General features: G+C 42.7%; 1 protein-coding gene and 1 long non-coding RNA gene across 2 annotated transcripts in view; one reads left to right on the forward strand and one right to left on the reverse strand.

Moving 5' to 3' along the window:
* IARS2 (isoleucyl-tRNA synthetase 2, mitochondrial) overlaps positions 1–12,150 on the reverse strand; it is a 34,012-nt gene that overhangs the window by 16,508 nt on the left and 5,354 nt on the right. The window contains exons 9-12 of the mRNA XM_081185980.1: positions 11,153–11,322; positions 9,385–9,475; positions 9,101–9,252; positions 8,664–8,824 (exon numbers count right to left, since the gene is read on the reverse strand). Of these exons, the coding sequence (XP_081042106.1) occupies positions 8,664–8,824; positions 9,101–9,252; positions 9,385–9,475; positions 11,153–11,322 (574 nt within the window). The remainder of the gene's footprint in view (positions 1–8,663; positions 8,825–9,100; positions 9,253–9,384; positions 9,476–11,152; positions 11,323–12,150) is intronic.
* Positions 18–4,939, forward strand: LOC308582730. The gene is made up of 3 exons (XR_014005816.1): positions 18–190; positions 2,809–3,004; positions 3,792–4,939. It is a non-coding gene; the product is annotated as an uncharacterized lncRNA (long non-coding RNA).

Here is a 12,150-nt window from a genome sequence, read left to right on the forward strand (position 1 = left end):
GGGGGGGGGGGAGCAAAGCAGAGACAACGGATCAGGAGACTACTGCTAATATATTCTTCAAAATAGCACAAGACATTGAAGCAAACTGAGAACCAGTAGAACAGAAGTTGCCAATCTGGGGCATGGGAAGGCCTTCGTTAGCACCCCCAGGAAGGAGCTCCCAACTCTGAGCATGCCCTTAAAAAAAAGAGTAAGTCTCCAGCCTTCCTAGACAAAAAGTTATGTAGCAAACTGTGCGGGTACTCTCTAGGCTTCATATTGCTTTATACTGTAGAGCAGCTCCCAAAGCTGGAAGTTCCCAGCTGCTTTCACTCAAATTGGTTGGGCAGCCATTTCCTCCCTCCTCTGGGGGACAGGGAAGCAGCAGGTATGCTTTCCTGCTCGCCTCATGGTTTCCCTTCCCACTTTTTCTAGTATCATAAAGCATTTTTATTTTGGAAAGGGAGAGGTGATGAGGGGCTCTCCCCCCTGTTTTCTTGTTCCAGAGGGCATTTTGCCCCAGAGGGGAGGGGTTAAGAGATGATGGGGCAGCCCTTCTTGTTGTTTCTTGCATTTTAATTCGGAGTGGCGGACAGAGTGGAAAGAGGGTTTCTTCCCCACTTGCCTTGAAGCTTGTCTCATTACTTTTTTCTTGCCCTGAAGGATGAGTTTTTTTTAAAAAAATTATTACAATAATATCCTATAGGCAACTCAAGCTGGCAAGCATAGTTTTGCCCCTTTCCATTATATCCTCGCAACCATAGTGTGAGGTACCTTAGGCTGAGGGACAGTGACTGGCCCAAAATCACCCAGTGAACTTCATGACCAAGTAGGGAATTTGAAACCTGGTTTCCCAGGTCAAACAATCAGTTGCTGCTTTATTATTATGTAGGAATAATAATAATAATAATAATAGGAATAATATCCTATTATTATGTAGGAATAATAACCAGTATGTAGGAATACCAGTAGTTCCAGTTTTGTATGTAGGAATACCAGTAGTCCCAGTTTTGTGTCGAGCCATACCCACTTGACAGCCATTTTGTGTCAAGCAATGCCCCCTTGTGACGGCCATTTTGTGTCTGGTGCCTACAACATTCCCTCAGAATTCCAAATGTGTCCCTGGGCCCCAAAAGCTTGGTGACCATTGCATTGGAACTTCCAATTCTGAGACATGAGCTGTATAAAAAAGTAAAACTTTTAAAGAGGCAAGCTTTATTTCAGAACACTGTGACATAAGAGTCTGTAGGATCAGGCCAGTGGCTCATCTAGCTCACCATCCTGTTCTCACAGTGGCCTGAGGGAAGCACAAGAGCTCTCAGCCAACCTGTAACATGGACATTATGGCATGTGGCTAGCAGCTGTGAATGGCCTTCTCCTCTCCATGAATCTGTCTAATCCTCTTTTAAAGCCATCCAAGTTGGTGGCCACAACTGCCTCCAGTGGGAGCGAGTTCCATAGTTTAACTACAATGAATTTAGAATGATCCATTTGTTTGAAGCCTCAGGCTTCTTACCATGGAGGGCAGCCATTTCTGTCGTCATATTTTGCCTTCAATGATCGTGAAAAGAGGCATGTGAACCTATCTAACTTTTTATAAGATAATATCTTGATTCAACACATACTGGACTTTAGCAAAGCATATAAAAAGTGATAACAAAGCCATGTTACATTCCCTGAGAAACCCAAAGGCCAACAGCAATTGAACACACTTTGATGAGATTAGATTACTGCAAGTGAGACCTGCAACAAAATGATGCAGTGTGCGGCATTTCTATCTGGGTTCCCGCCATACCTACTTTCAAGATAGTCCACTGCATTCCCCCAAGCTTGCAGATGACCACCCTCTTAAATGTGGCTGATGCCATTTTGGCTACAAAACGACAGGCTCTCACAAAATGAGGTGGCTATAGGATGTACTTCACTCTGCAACCTGACAAGCAGTTGATAGTGAAGATGCTATGGTTAGATATAATTAATAATCTGCATGTAACAGGCTTGGAAATAGCCACTTGCCTGGGGAAAATAAGAATTGCCTCCAGGCAACAAGGCACAAAACCTTCACAAGGGATAAATAAATGATATCAATGATATAGACATGACAAATGATAAACATGGGTAGGTGGGCAGGTGTCATTTGTGAAAATAGAACCATTCTTCAGAATATCAGGCTGTCTCTCTATTTCCTTCAAGCCCTTAAGCAGTTTTGCAAAGAAATTTTCAGAGTTTGCTGTAGTACAGACTAGAACCTAGCTTTAAAAGCAGTAACATTCGTGGAAGAATTTATACTCTATATAGTCAATGAGTGTTTCCTGCTAATCTAAAACAGAACGTAAAATTAAGGCACAAAAACATAAGGAAACTCCTTTTCTTAAGAAGTTAAAAACAAAATATGATCCTACAGATTTCTAATTAACCAGAATGAACAGCAACTTACTGTTCTCACAATTTTTTTAAAAAAAGAACTACTAGCTATAGTTTTTCAGAATCTCATTGGCCTCCAAAAACACAGTATTTGATAGCCGTAAAACCTTTCCAAATCCTGGAATACATCTCCACTCTCGTGGGTTGTTCCCCCCCCAAACAACAAGCGTATGTTTCCTGTTCTCATCTGTACAGTACAGACCTTGAAAAAAACCCAAGGCAAAAGGTCTCTCTGCAGTGTACATTAAACACCTTCCTCAAATATCTACTTATCACTCTACGAAGGGCAAGTTTCAGTTTGAGAACCATAATTCACAATGTAAGCAAAAGAAGCTTGGCTGTAAAACTTTGCCCTGGATTTATACGCCGTATTGGGCAGAAGTTGCATTACGTGTCACTCTCTAGGTTTCTAGCATGAAAATCCACAGGGCAATTCACACTACCATGACGCCAACCAATCATTTTGAAGTCTGATATTGATTACACCAAATGCTTATTTAGTGGGAAATTAAGCAGCACTGAGACGTTTTTGGGGCGAGGAAAGAAACAGGCGCTGGTGGTTGCTGCTGCAACCTTTTTGTACAACAGCGAGGAGTGCCAGGTAAGCTCTCTTGCAATTACCTTTTAAGCTACTTAGGTAGGACCTTATAAATTTACAGAATTTAATGCAGATTTTGGATCAGGAATTAAGATTTAAGAGCTACAATGTGGAAGGATTAGCTCAACCGGGTAATTTAGTAATTTTCTTAAATGAGGATAACCACATCCAGCTACTAGTGAAATTTAGGTGACGGGACATTTAGGTCTCTCATGGACAGATATTCAAGTAACTGAACTTGAGTACTTGGAAAGCAGCTGATTTAGCAAGGTAATTCATTTATTTTAAATCTAAGTCAATGAAGCAGCTTTCCCCTTATTTGAATAAAGTATCTAGTGTACAACAAGCTGCAAATGCTTTCACAAATTTGTAATTAACTCTTTCCATTTCTGCTCAGTGTTCTCACACTGCATAGTTCGGGATTTTGTAAGTTTTAAATTATTTTAAGTTCCAGGGGCCACTGTTTCTTCTGTAAGTGGGAAAACGTTTAGCTTCAGTCCTTCCACTTCATAGAGAGAAGACTGTTAATCTGTTTCATAGTTTATGAAACAGTTTTGCCTAGTTTTACACGCAAGTCCTTACCTAGTAATTCAATTTCAAAGCTATCTTGATCAATAACTTTCATTTATCTGTTGTGGGAAATTGAAAGCTGGTTGTATTCCTTTTAACATAAATTCATGTGCCTCTAATCTCAACATTTCTCAAAGCAGAGAAATGCTTCTCCAGAAAACATTTTATCTGCATTCAAATACCATTTTCAAACTTTTCTTCTTCTTCTTCTTCTTTAAAGATTCTTTGATGGATCGTGGTACCTGCTGCAGCATAATCCGGTTTTGTACTATACTTGTGGGGCACCAGGGATGTACCAGATTCCCCACATGGCATTGGATATAAATGTGGGACTGGGTGGGGCAAGAGACAGCAAACTCTTGATTTTTCACATGTAACAGGTATGTCAGAAATGGACATTCTATGGGCTACGCAAAACGTTTGTTCTGCTTATCTTGAGGTTCAGGGGAACATTTCCCAGAAACCTATTTTAGACGAGATGCAATAAGAACATTTACAGACCCAACGATGGACAGAAAAGAAATGCTTCAAGCAGGGCTGTCAAGTGTAACAGCAACTCCATGTGGACTAGCCATATTTCCAGTGGAGGTGCTGTTACTTTTGAAGGCCACTGACCTTCACTGGATATTGCCTGAAGAACAACTGCACAACAGAACAACTAGCTACCTATTATTTACAGTGCATCAGCTCTACTGAAAACACCGTGTTTCTTTCCCAAATTTTATTTCTGTATGATAATGTTGGCATGATGTCTAGCTACACACGTAAAAGTACCGTGTGTTCAGCAGAAAATGTTCTGACAAAGTTTCTGTTCAAAATTGAGGTTCAGGGTAATGACCTATGATTTGACAGACAGTGCTTTCTAAGTCTGCCTGTCATTTCTGTAGGCCAATATTCTGAATACTTTCACTACTCCGCAAGGAATGCACAAGTTCTGTATGTCAAGTAAACGAACACATAAAAGTATAAAATAAACATACTTTTATCTAACTATGCAGTCCTCATCTGTACAGAAGCTTAGTTTGCAGTCATGTATTACTAACCACTGTATTTAACCAAAGGGAAGATTTGCTTCACATGATTGTTCCGTAAACTGCCCTTAGTTTACACCTGCAAGTGATAATGTACAATCTGGGCTTTTAAAAAACTTTTGGAGTTGACTGATTTGCCCCAATTGTTCAGTATAGCTAGTTAGCAATATTAGTGGCATATATATCAATTGCATGTTTCAAAAGAGTACGCTTTTGCTGCTGCTTGTTAGACAACTGCCTAGATGTCCACTTCAAAACTACAATAAGGAGTATCTTTGCTTCCAATAAAATGCTTTATTCAGCTATTTTCAAAATGTCATCCCATGTATGGCCAAGAGTGCTAAGAGTGTTTAATTTACTTTCATCCCTGATCATACAAAAGAAGAGATTTTATGATCAAGGGTGTTTTTTATTAAATGAACCGAATTCATAAACAGTAACTTCCTGCAGTACAGGAGGGCAAAGTACATGATTGCAAGTAGTGTGCCATAAAGAGGAAGCAAATAATGTGTAGGATTATTTAGAACATGCGGTTTTCTGCGTTCATGTCTAGAGCTTGGAGCATGTTCTCTCGTTCTTATCCGTGCTACTGCCATTTGTTAACCAAAGATGTTACCTATTGAATCTGAAATGTTGTACATATGAAGGGTATGTGGTTGGGCACAGAGCTCTCATCTCCCTCTATCTGGTGCTACAAGTGAACAGTGCTAAGTTAGCAGGTTCAGTCGCTTCAGGAACACTGCTGGATTCGCCTTAACCAGAGTAAGCACACACAGTGTGAAATCCAAGTAGAAGCAGCACACGAGTATACGCAATCCCATAGCCCACTCCAGAAATCCTATTCCTAGTTCCAGAGTTGAAGCCAAACATGGCCCATCCACAAATCCTTTGTGACAAGAGACTATCAGGATCTCATGAACATCAATTTCAGAACTTCTAAAGCAGAGACTTCAGTCTTGCATGGTCAATTTCTTGTTTTGTTACTAGAATCACCAATGTGCTTTAAAAGCTGACAGAGTAAGAGAGCATGCACATCATTTTAATTTACGTGATCACAAGCACGAACTCTTGCGTAAGAATGAAGGCACCTTGTTGCTTAGGCCAAGGTCTACATAATCCAGCATTCTTGGCAAGAACCCCAGCAACCAGCAGATACTAAGCCGTTCACCGGAAATTAGCCTACCAGAATACTTTGGTCAACCTTCTTGCCGACCCCTGCTCTATGAAACACACTTATCCATCTCTATCTGCTGCAGAATGTTTGCAGAGGGAGTAGCGCAGAGGACAAAGAGTAAGGTGTGGTTAAAACTGGAACACAGACAGTTTACAACAGCAAATTGGCAAGACAAAGCCATTTTTTACGTTTCAAGAATGAGCAATGCCTTGACCTGCTTTGATACCTAAGCACCAAAGGGCAGGGGTGCTAGTTCTCTAGTTGCGCCACAATATTTTGCAAACACTGTGAAATCTGAGGTCAGGCAGATTTAGGCCCAGCACTTCTCCTTCCAGTAATTTACCACTAGTTCTGTCCTTTTTCCTTTCCACCCAATCAGTTCTTTTAATCATGAAGAGGTGGGAAAAACGTCTTCCCCCTGGTGCAAACTAGTATGTCCCTCCCTGCCCAGCCTGCTTCTGGGGAAGCTAAGCAGGACAGGACAGGATTGGGTTGCATGAGAAGAGTTCACCAATAACACCAATAGCTCTCCTTTATTAATGAAAAATAACAACCAGGCTTTGCAAATCAGGAATCAGAGAGGAGAAATAATAAAGGCAGACATATAGGACAAGAGGGTGACATGGTACTTCACCTGGCCACAAACAAACATTGAGGGGAAAGAAGATGGGCTTTTGCAAATCACAACTGACATAAAAGACAGTTTCTCTGTGACACAGAGGGATTATCGTTCGATGATGCAGTCTTTTCTCCTGTGAAAGCCAGAATGGAGTGAAGTACAGCAGATAGGCAATAATACATGTGCTCAATGATGCTCTAGCTCCCAAGAGGTCTCCCGATACCCAAGATATGGGATATTCGGACAGACTTTACTCTGTAGCCACTGCAACCCCAGGCTGCATCTGCCCCTGCTGTAAGAACTACAGCTGGGCGGCCTCTGTCACGGGGTAAGCGCTGCCATAAAAACGTCTGGTTTTTCTGCAGACAGACTCAACACTGTTTTGCTCTTAGCCAACAGCAGCAGCCTGGTGAACCTATGGACTTCATGCCTCTTCCTCACCTTCAGCAACCACAAAGAAACACCAGCTGCTGCTGCTGCTGTATGGCCAGCCACAGCAAACCACAACAACAGGGACTAGTTCACAGATAGATGCCACTTCCCAAGGGCCAGCACAAATACAAAAATAGCCACCAAATGGAGTGATTCAAGACTCAGGCAGCGGGCTTAGGGTCTGGAGCTCCCAGGTTGAGCACCCATCCAGAGGCACACCCTCTTTGTTGTTGTTGTTGTTTAGTCGTGTCCGACTCTTCGTGAGCCCATGGACCAGAGCACGCCAGGCACTCCTGTCTTCCACTGCCTCCCGCAGTTTGGTCAAACTCATGCTGGTAGCTTCGAGAACACTATCCAACCATCTCGTCCTCTGTCGTCCCCTTCTCCTTGTGCCCTCCGTCTTTCCCAACATCAGGGTCTTTTCCAGGGAGTCTTCTCTTCTCATGAGGTGGCCAAAGTATTGGAGTCTCAGCTTCAGAATCTGTCCTTCCAGTGAGCACTCAGGGCTGATTTCCTTCAGAATGGAGAGGTTTGATCTTCTTGCAGTCCATGGGACTCTCAAGAGGCTCCTCCAGCACCATAATTCAAAAGCATCAATTCTTCGGCGATCAGCCTTCTTTATGGTCCAGCTCTCACTTCCATACATCACTACTGGGAAAACTATGGCTTTAACTATACGGACCTTTGTTGGTAAGGTGATGTCTCTTGGAAAGGCACACCCTTTTACTGTTTCCCAAATAAGTGAATGCAGACTCATTCATCATTCATTCATGGAGGGGGAAACCCAGGGCTGCACTTGGCTCTCAGATGAGCAGGGTTCCCAGCACCACCCCTTCATTCCTTGATGCTAGACAGCAGAGCCTATGCTCCTCGATCCCGGTGTTGCAGTGCAATGCGCACTGCAAATAGGACAGGCTTCATCCTCTGTACAGTGGTGCCCCGCAAGACGAATGCCTCGCAAGACGGAAAACTCGCTAGACGAAAGAGTTTTCCGTTTTGGAGGTGCTTCGCAAAACGAATTTCCTATGGGCTTGCTTTGCAAGACGACATTGTCTTGCAAGTTCCTGCTGGTTTTTTTCCCTTCCCCCCCTTTTTCTAAGCCGCTAAGCCACTTATCAGCTGATCCGATCAGCAGATAAGCCGCTAAAAGCCACTAATAGCGCTAATCCGCTAATCCGTCAATGGGCTTGCTTCGCAAGACGAAAAAACCGCTAGACGAAGAGAATCACAGAACGGATTCTTTTCGTCTTGCGAGGCACCACTGTACAAGCATTTTGCTTCCAGAAGGTAAATTCCTGTGGTCTGCCTATTTAGCACACTGTGATGGTTTGACTTAGAATCATAGAATTGTAGGTTTGGAAAGGACACCAAGGGTCATCTAGTCCAACCCCCTGAAATGCTGTAATCTCAGCTTGCATAGATGCGTCCCATTCTGTGGCCGCTATCATAGGGATGTGCTGCAATCTGCATGCAAACCCTTGAGGAAGACTTTGCCCCATTTAGTCTGGAGGGCTGCTCTGTACTCTTATCCCATCCCATGCAGATCCCAACATCAAATCCAACAGCTGCAGTGCTCATTTACGCCCAGCATCCATCAAACTTCCTGAGAGATTTTAATTTGGGAACAAACATGCTAATAAATCGCAGGATTGGATTCCTGAGCAAAATGCCCTGTTTCGACCAATCATCCACCACAGGAACCAAAACAGCAAACACCAGAATACGGCGTGTATCGTAATGCCAATGATTGTTCTAAGCAAAAAAAAAAAAGATTGTATTTCTGACAGCAAACCAAATTCCTTTTTGAAATAAAACAGAAGACTGTAAAGTACCCACCTGTTTATTAATGATTCTCCCGTTTCCTTATGGTAAAAAACTGGAATGGGGACACCCCAACGTCGCTGCCTCGATATACACCAGTATGTTCTTTTGTCCAGCATCTCTAGCATTCTGTTCACCCCCGAGGCTGGGACAAATTTTACTTTCTTTAGTGCGTCCTGTAAAATAGCCAGAAAGAGTTTGGCAAAGTTGAGACTTAAAGGAAGATGGAGGCACTACTTAGACCATGGATGGTGAGACTGGGGTGCCCAACTCCCATCAGCCCCAGCTAGCCTAGCCAATGGTCTTTCTTGCTACACATCACTCATCAGAAAGCCACCTAGAGGCATGCAGTAAGACTGATACCTTTGGTAATTAAAATATCAGCTATGCAAAGTATGCCCCCCTCCCACATACAAGTGAGTATCCATACACCTTAGAAGTCTGCCTTGTACCTGGGCAGCAGCCTTGAGATTTGCCGTATTAATGAACCACTGCTTGCTGGCACGAATGATCACTGGTTTCTTAGTCCTCCAGTCATAGGGGTAGCTGTGTATGCATTTCTCTTCTTTTAATAAGCTCTTTGTTCCTTGAAGCATCCGAATGACTGAGGAAAGTGAACAAAATTATCACTCGGCTGAAATTCCAAATGCTAATGCACTTCTCTTGGCACAACAGGGCATTCATTATATTTGATAAACTCCACTTTATTTCTGAATACAATACAAAATATACATACCAGCTTCATTTCCTTCTTCGAGGACAGCTTTCTTTTGAAGCTCAGACCCTGCAGCCTCCGTGAAACGCCCATCTTCACCCACCAGGCAGTCCTAAGGGGGAGGTGGGAACGTTTGAGGTTATGTCAAAAAAGTTGAGAAAGTTTTGTCTGATTACAGGAGTGTGAGCTCACTACTAGAAGGAGGAAGGTGATATCACTCTTATCCAGAGTGAGGTATAAGATGCTAAACTTTCCCACCAGAAGCAAATACATTTAGCCATGAGAGAAAAGCAGGCTTCCAAGATTTTAGTGAGGAGCATTAGCTCTTTCTGCTCAAAATGGCGACTATCTGTCCATTCTAAGAGGAATAAAACCTCTTACTGCTCATACATAAAACATTTTAAAAACTAAGATTAATATTTCAAATGCAAGCTTATGCCCCCCCATCTCTCATGTAATTTATATTTTATACACATACAATTATATATGTTAGAGTATTACATAACTTCACGAATTCTAAGGGGATGGGATCTATCTAGAAGATACAGTACTCTCAGTTCTGGATTTTGCAGAATAACCAAAGTGAAGGAACTATAGAGCTGGAAAGAGCTGTGGAGAATAGCTAAAGGATTGTTTTTAAACATGAAGAGGGTGTTATCAAAGGAGCTGCCTACAGTCAACTTGAGATGGCAAAAGGAGACTTACACAAGGTATTCTCTAAGGAGCACAAGTGCTCTAGATGAGCCAGGCACTTGGAACACCCTACCCAGTATGTGCCTACTCAGGCTCTGAGATGGGCAGGGGAGACTTCCTAGTGGTATCACCAACAGGTTTTGCCTCTTGTGTGAGGGAGGGACTTCTCTGCATGCCAGGGACTTCTCTGCAGTGGCACCACAACAACGCAACTCTCCCCCTGTTGGAAATATGGCTGGCTCCTTCAGTAATGTCCTTCTAGCACCTTTAGAGGATGCATTTAGTCATTCAGGTATTTTGGAAGAACAGGGACAGTAAGGCGGTATATGATATTTTGTGTTTTAGTAACCAATTGTTTGTCCCCAATGTTTAAAATGTTTTCTGTTCTAGGGTATGTTTTTTAATGCTTTTATTTGCACACTCTGGATGCTAGGCAATCTAGATGATATAAAAAGGAATATTAATAAAATAGAGGATTTATATACATCTTGTAAATCCATCACTATGTTTATTGCAACTGGATGATTTTCAGGACCAAATCAAGAGCATTCTGTTCCTTTATTGCACAACTACATGCGACCTATACCTGGATGAATACAACTATTGCTTTAATCCAATGCACAAACACATTCTCTTCCACCTCTGACAGTATACTTAAAGAGATAAACTTTCTTGCATACAGAGGCTGTTCCCTTCCCTCTATTCACCCCAGCAGCTTCCCCCACCCAATTTATTTTGGTGGGTTCCCCAATTCTCTGGAACAGATTTAGGCAGGTGTGTGGGAGAAGGCAGAGGGGAGGAGAGGATAGGAAACCCTGTTGCACCAGGAAAGATTTGTTCTGTTTGAGAATGGACGTATCATCTAAGTCAGCCTTCCAAATGCAGGGGCCCTCCCCACAATTAAAACAAGTTCCCGCCCCTGCCCCCCACCAGTGTGACAGTTGGTAGTCTTCTGTACCTTGATGGCACCAGAGTGACCATAGAGTGCTATCAAGTGATTTTATAACACTTATTATGTTTGATAAATAATATTTTTTGGTGCAAGGAGGGGGGGAAACCCCACATGTTAAAGACAAAGCAAGCAAAACCACAGTACCATGGGTAGTTGGTGATGAGAAGCTACACTGTAATCTTCCATACCATGAGCTGGGGCTGTATGAACTAATCCCGTTCCTTTTGACATGGTCACATGGTTTGCAGGCAAAAGGGGAGACTGCTTTTCAGGAATGGTGGGGTGTGAGCACACACCACTTTCCAAATCTGTACCTAAAGAAGAACAAAGCAGAAGTAAATACAACAACTGACCAGTAGAAAAACCGCACACATGTATATATCTGGAGGGGGTTGGGGGATGGAGAGAGAGAAGAGGTCTGCAGGGTTTCGTTGACGAAAAAGATGGCCATAGAAATCAGGCAGTATCTTTTCCAAAGAAATATGTACTGATAATTCAGGTACTTAAAAGAAACTGCCAATAACAAGCACCATCTTAAAAAGAAGCATTACCCTCTTCTCTCATGTAGGAGTGTGCTACCTCTACTCCCTGCCCCACCCACTCCAGTCATTCCCATTGTTCTCAACTCATGAGCCACTTCCTGAAGCTTCCTGCATTTGTGAAGGCTCTCCAAACATCTTAGAACCCTGGAGCGAAGGGAACAGATTGTTTCACAATGAGGGAGTGCTATTGAGTGCCCTTGTGTTTTTTGTTATCCTGTACTCAGGGTTAATGAGGGGTCTGCATACAGATGAAGGTGATGGATGGTTGCGTGAGAGGCAGGGAAGGGGAGATCTCCCAGGGCAGGGGCTGAACAAGTTAGTCAACTTGTTGAGTGTTTAACACCCCATCTCCCTGACCACTCAGTTTAAAGTCTCCCCATTCTTTCTATGGGGAGCTGTTGAATTATATAGCCTAGTTCAGTCAGACCTTTTGCCTGCCAGTGAGCAACTGGATTACCAGATTCACCTCCTAAAAAGCAACATGTGAACAGCCTGTTGAAGGAGGCGCCAAGGGCTACCTCAAGAGTAACTGCAATAATTTAATAAATAGGTTTATTGTTTCAGATCAGCTATCATTCTACAAATTATTCTAACTCAACT

This window comes from Podarcis bocagei (genome assembly GCF_964188305.1).
Source record: "Podarcis bocagei genome assembly, chromosome: 3".
Classification (NCBI taxonomy): domain Eukaryota; kingdom Metazoa; phylum Chordata; class Lepidosauria; order Squamata; family Lacertidae; genus Podarcis; species Podarcis bocagei.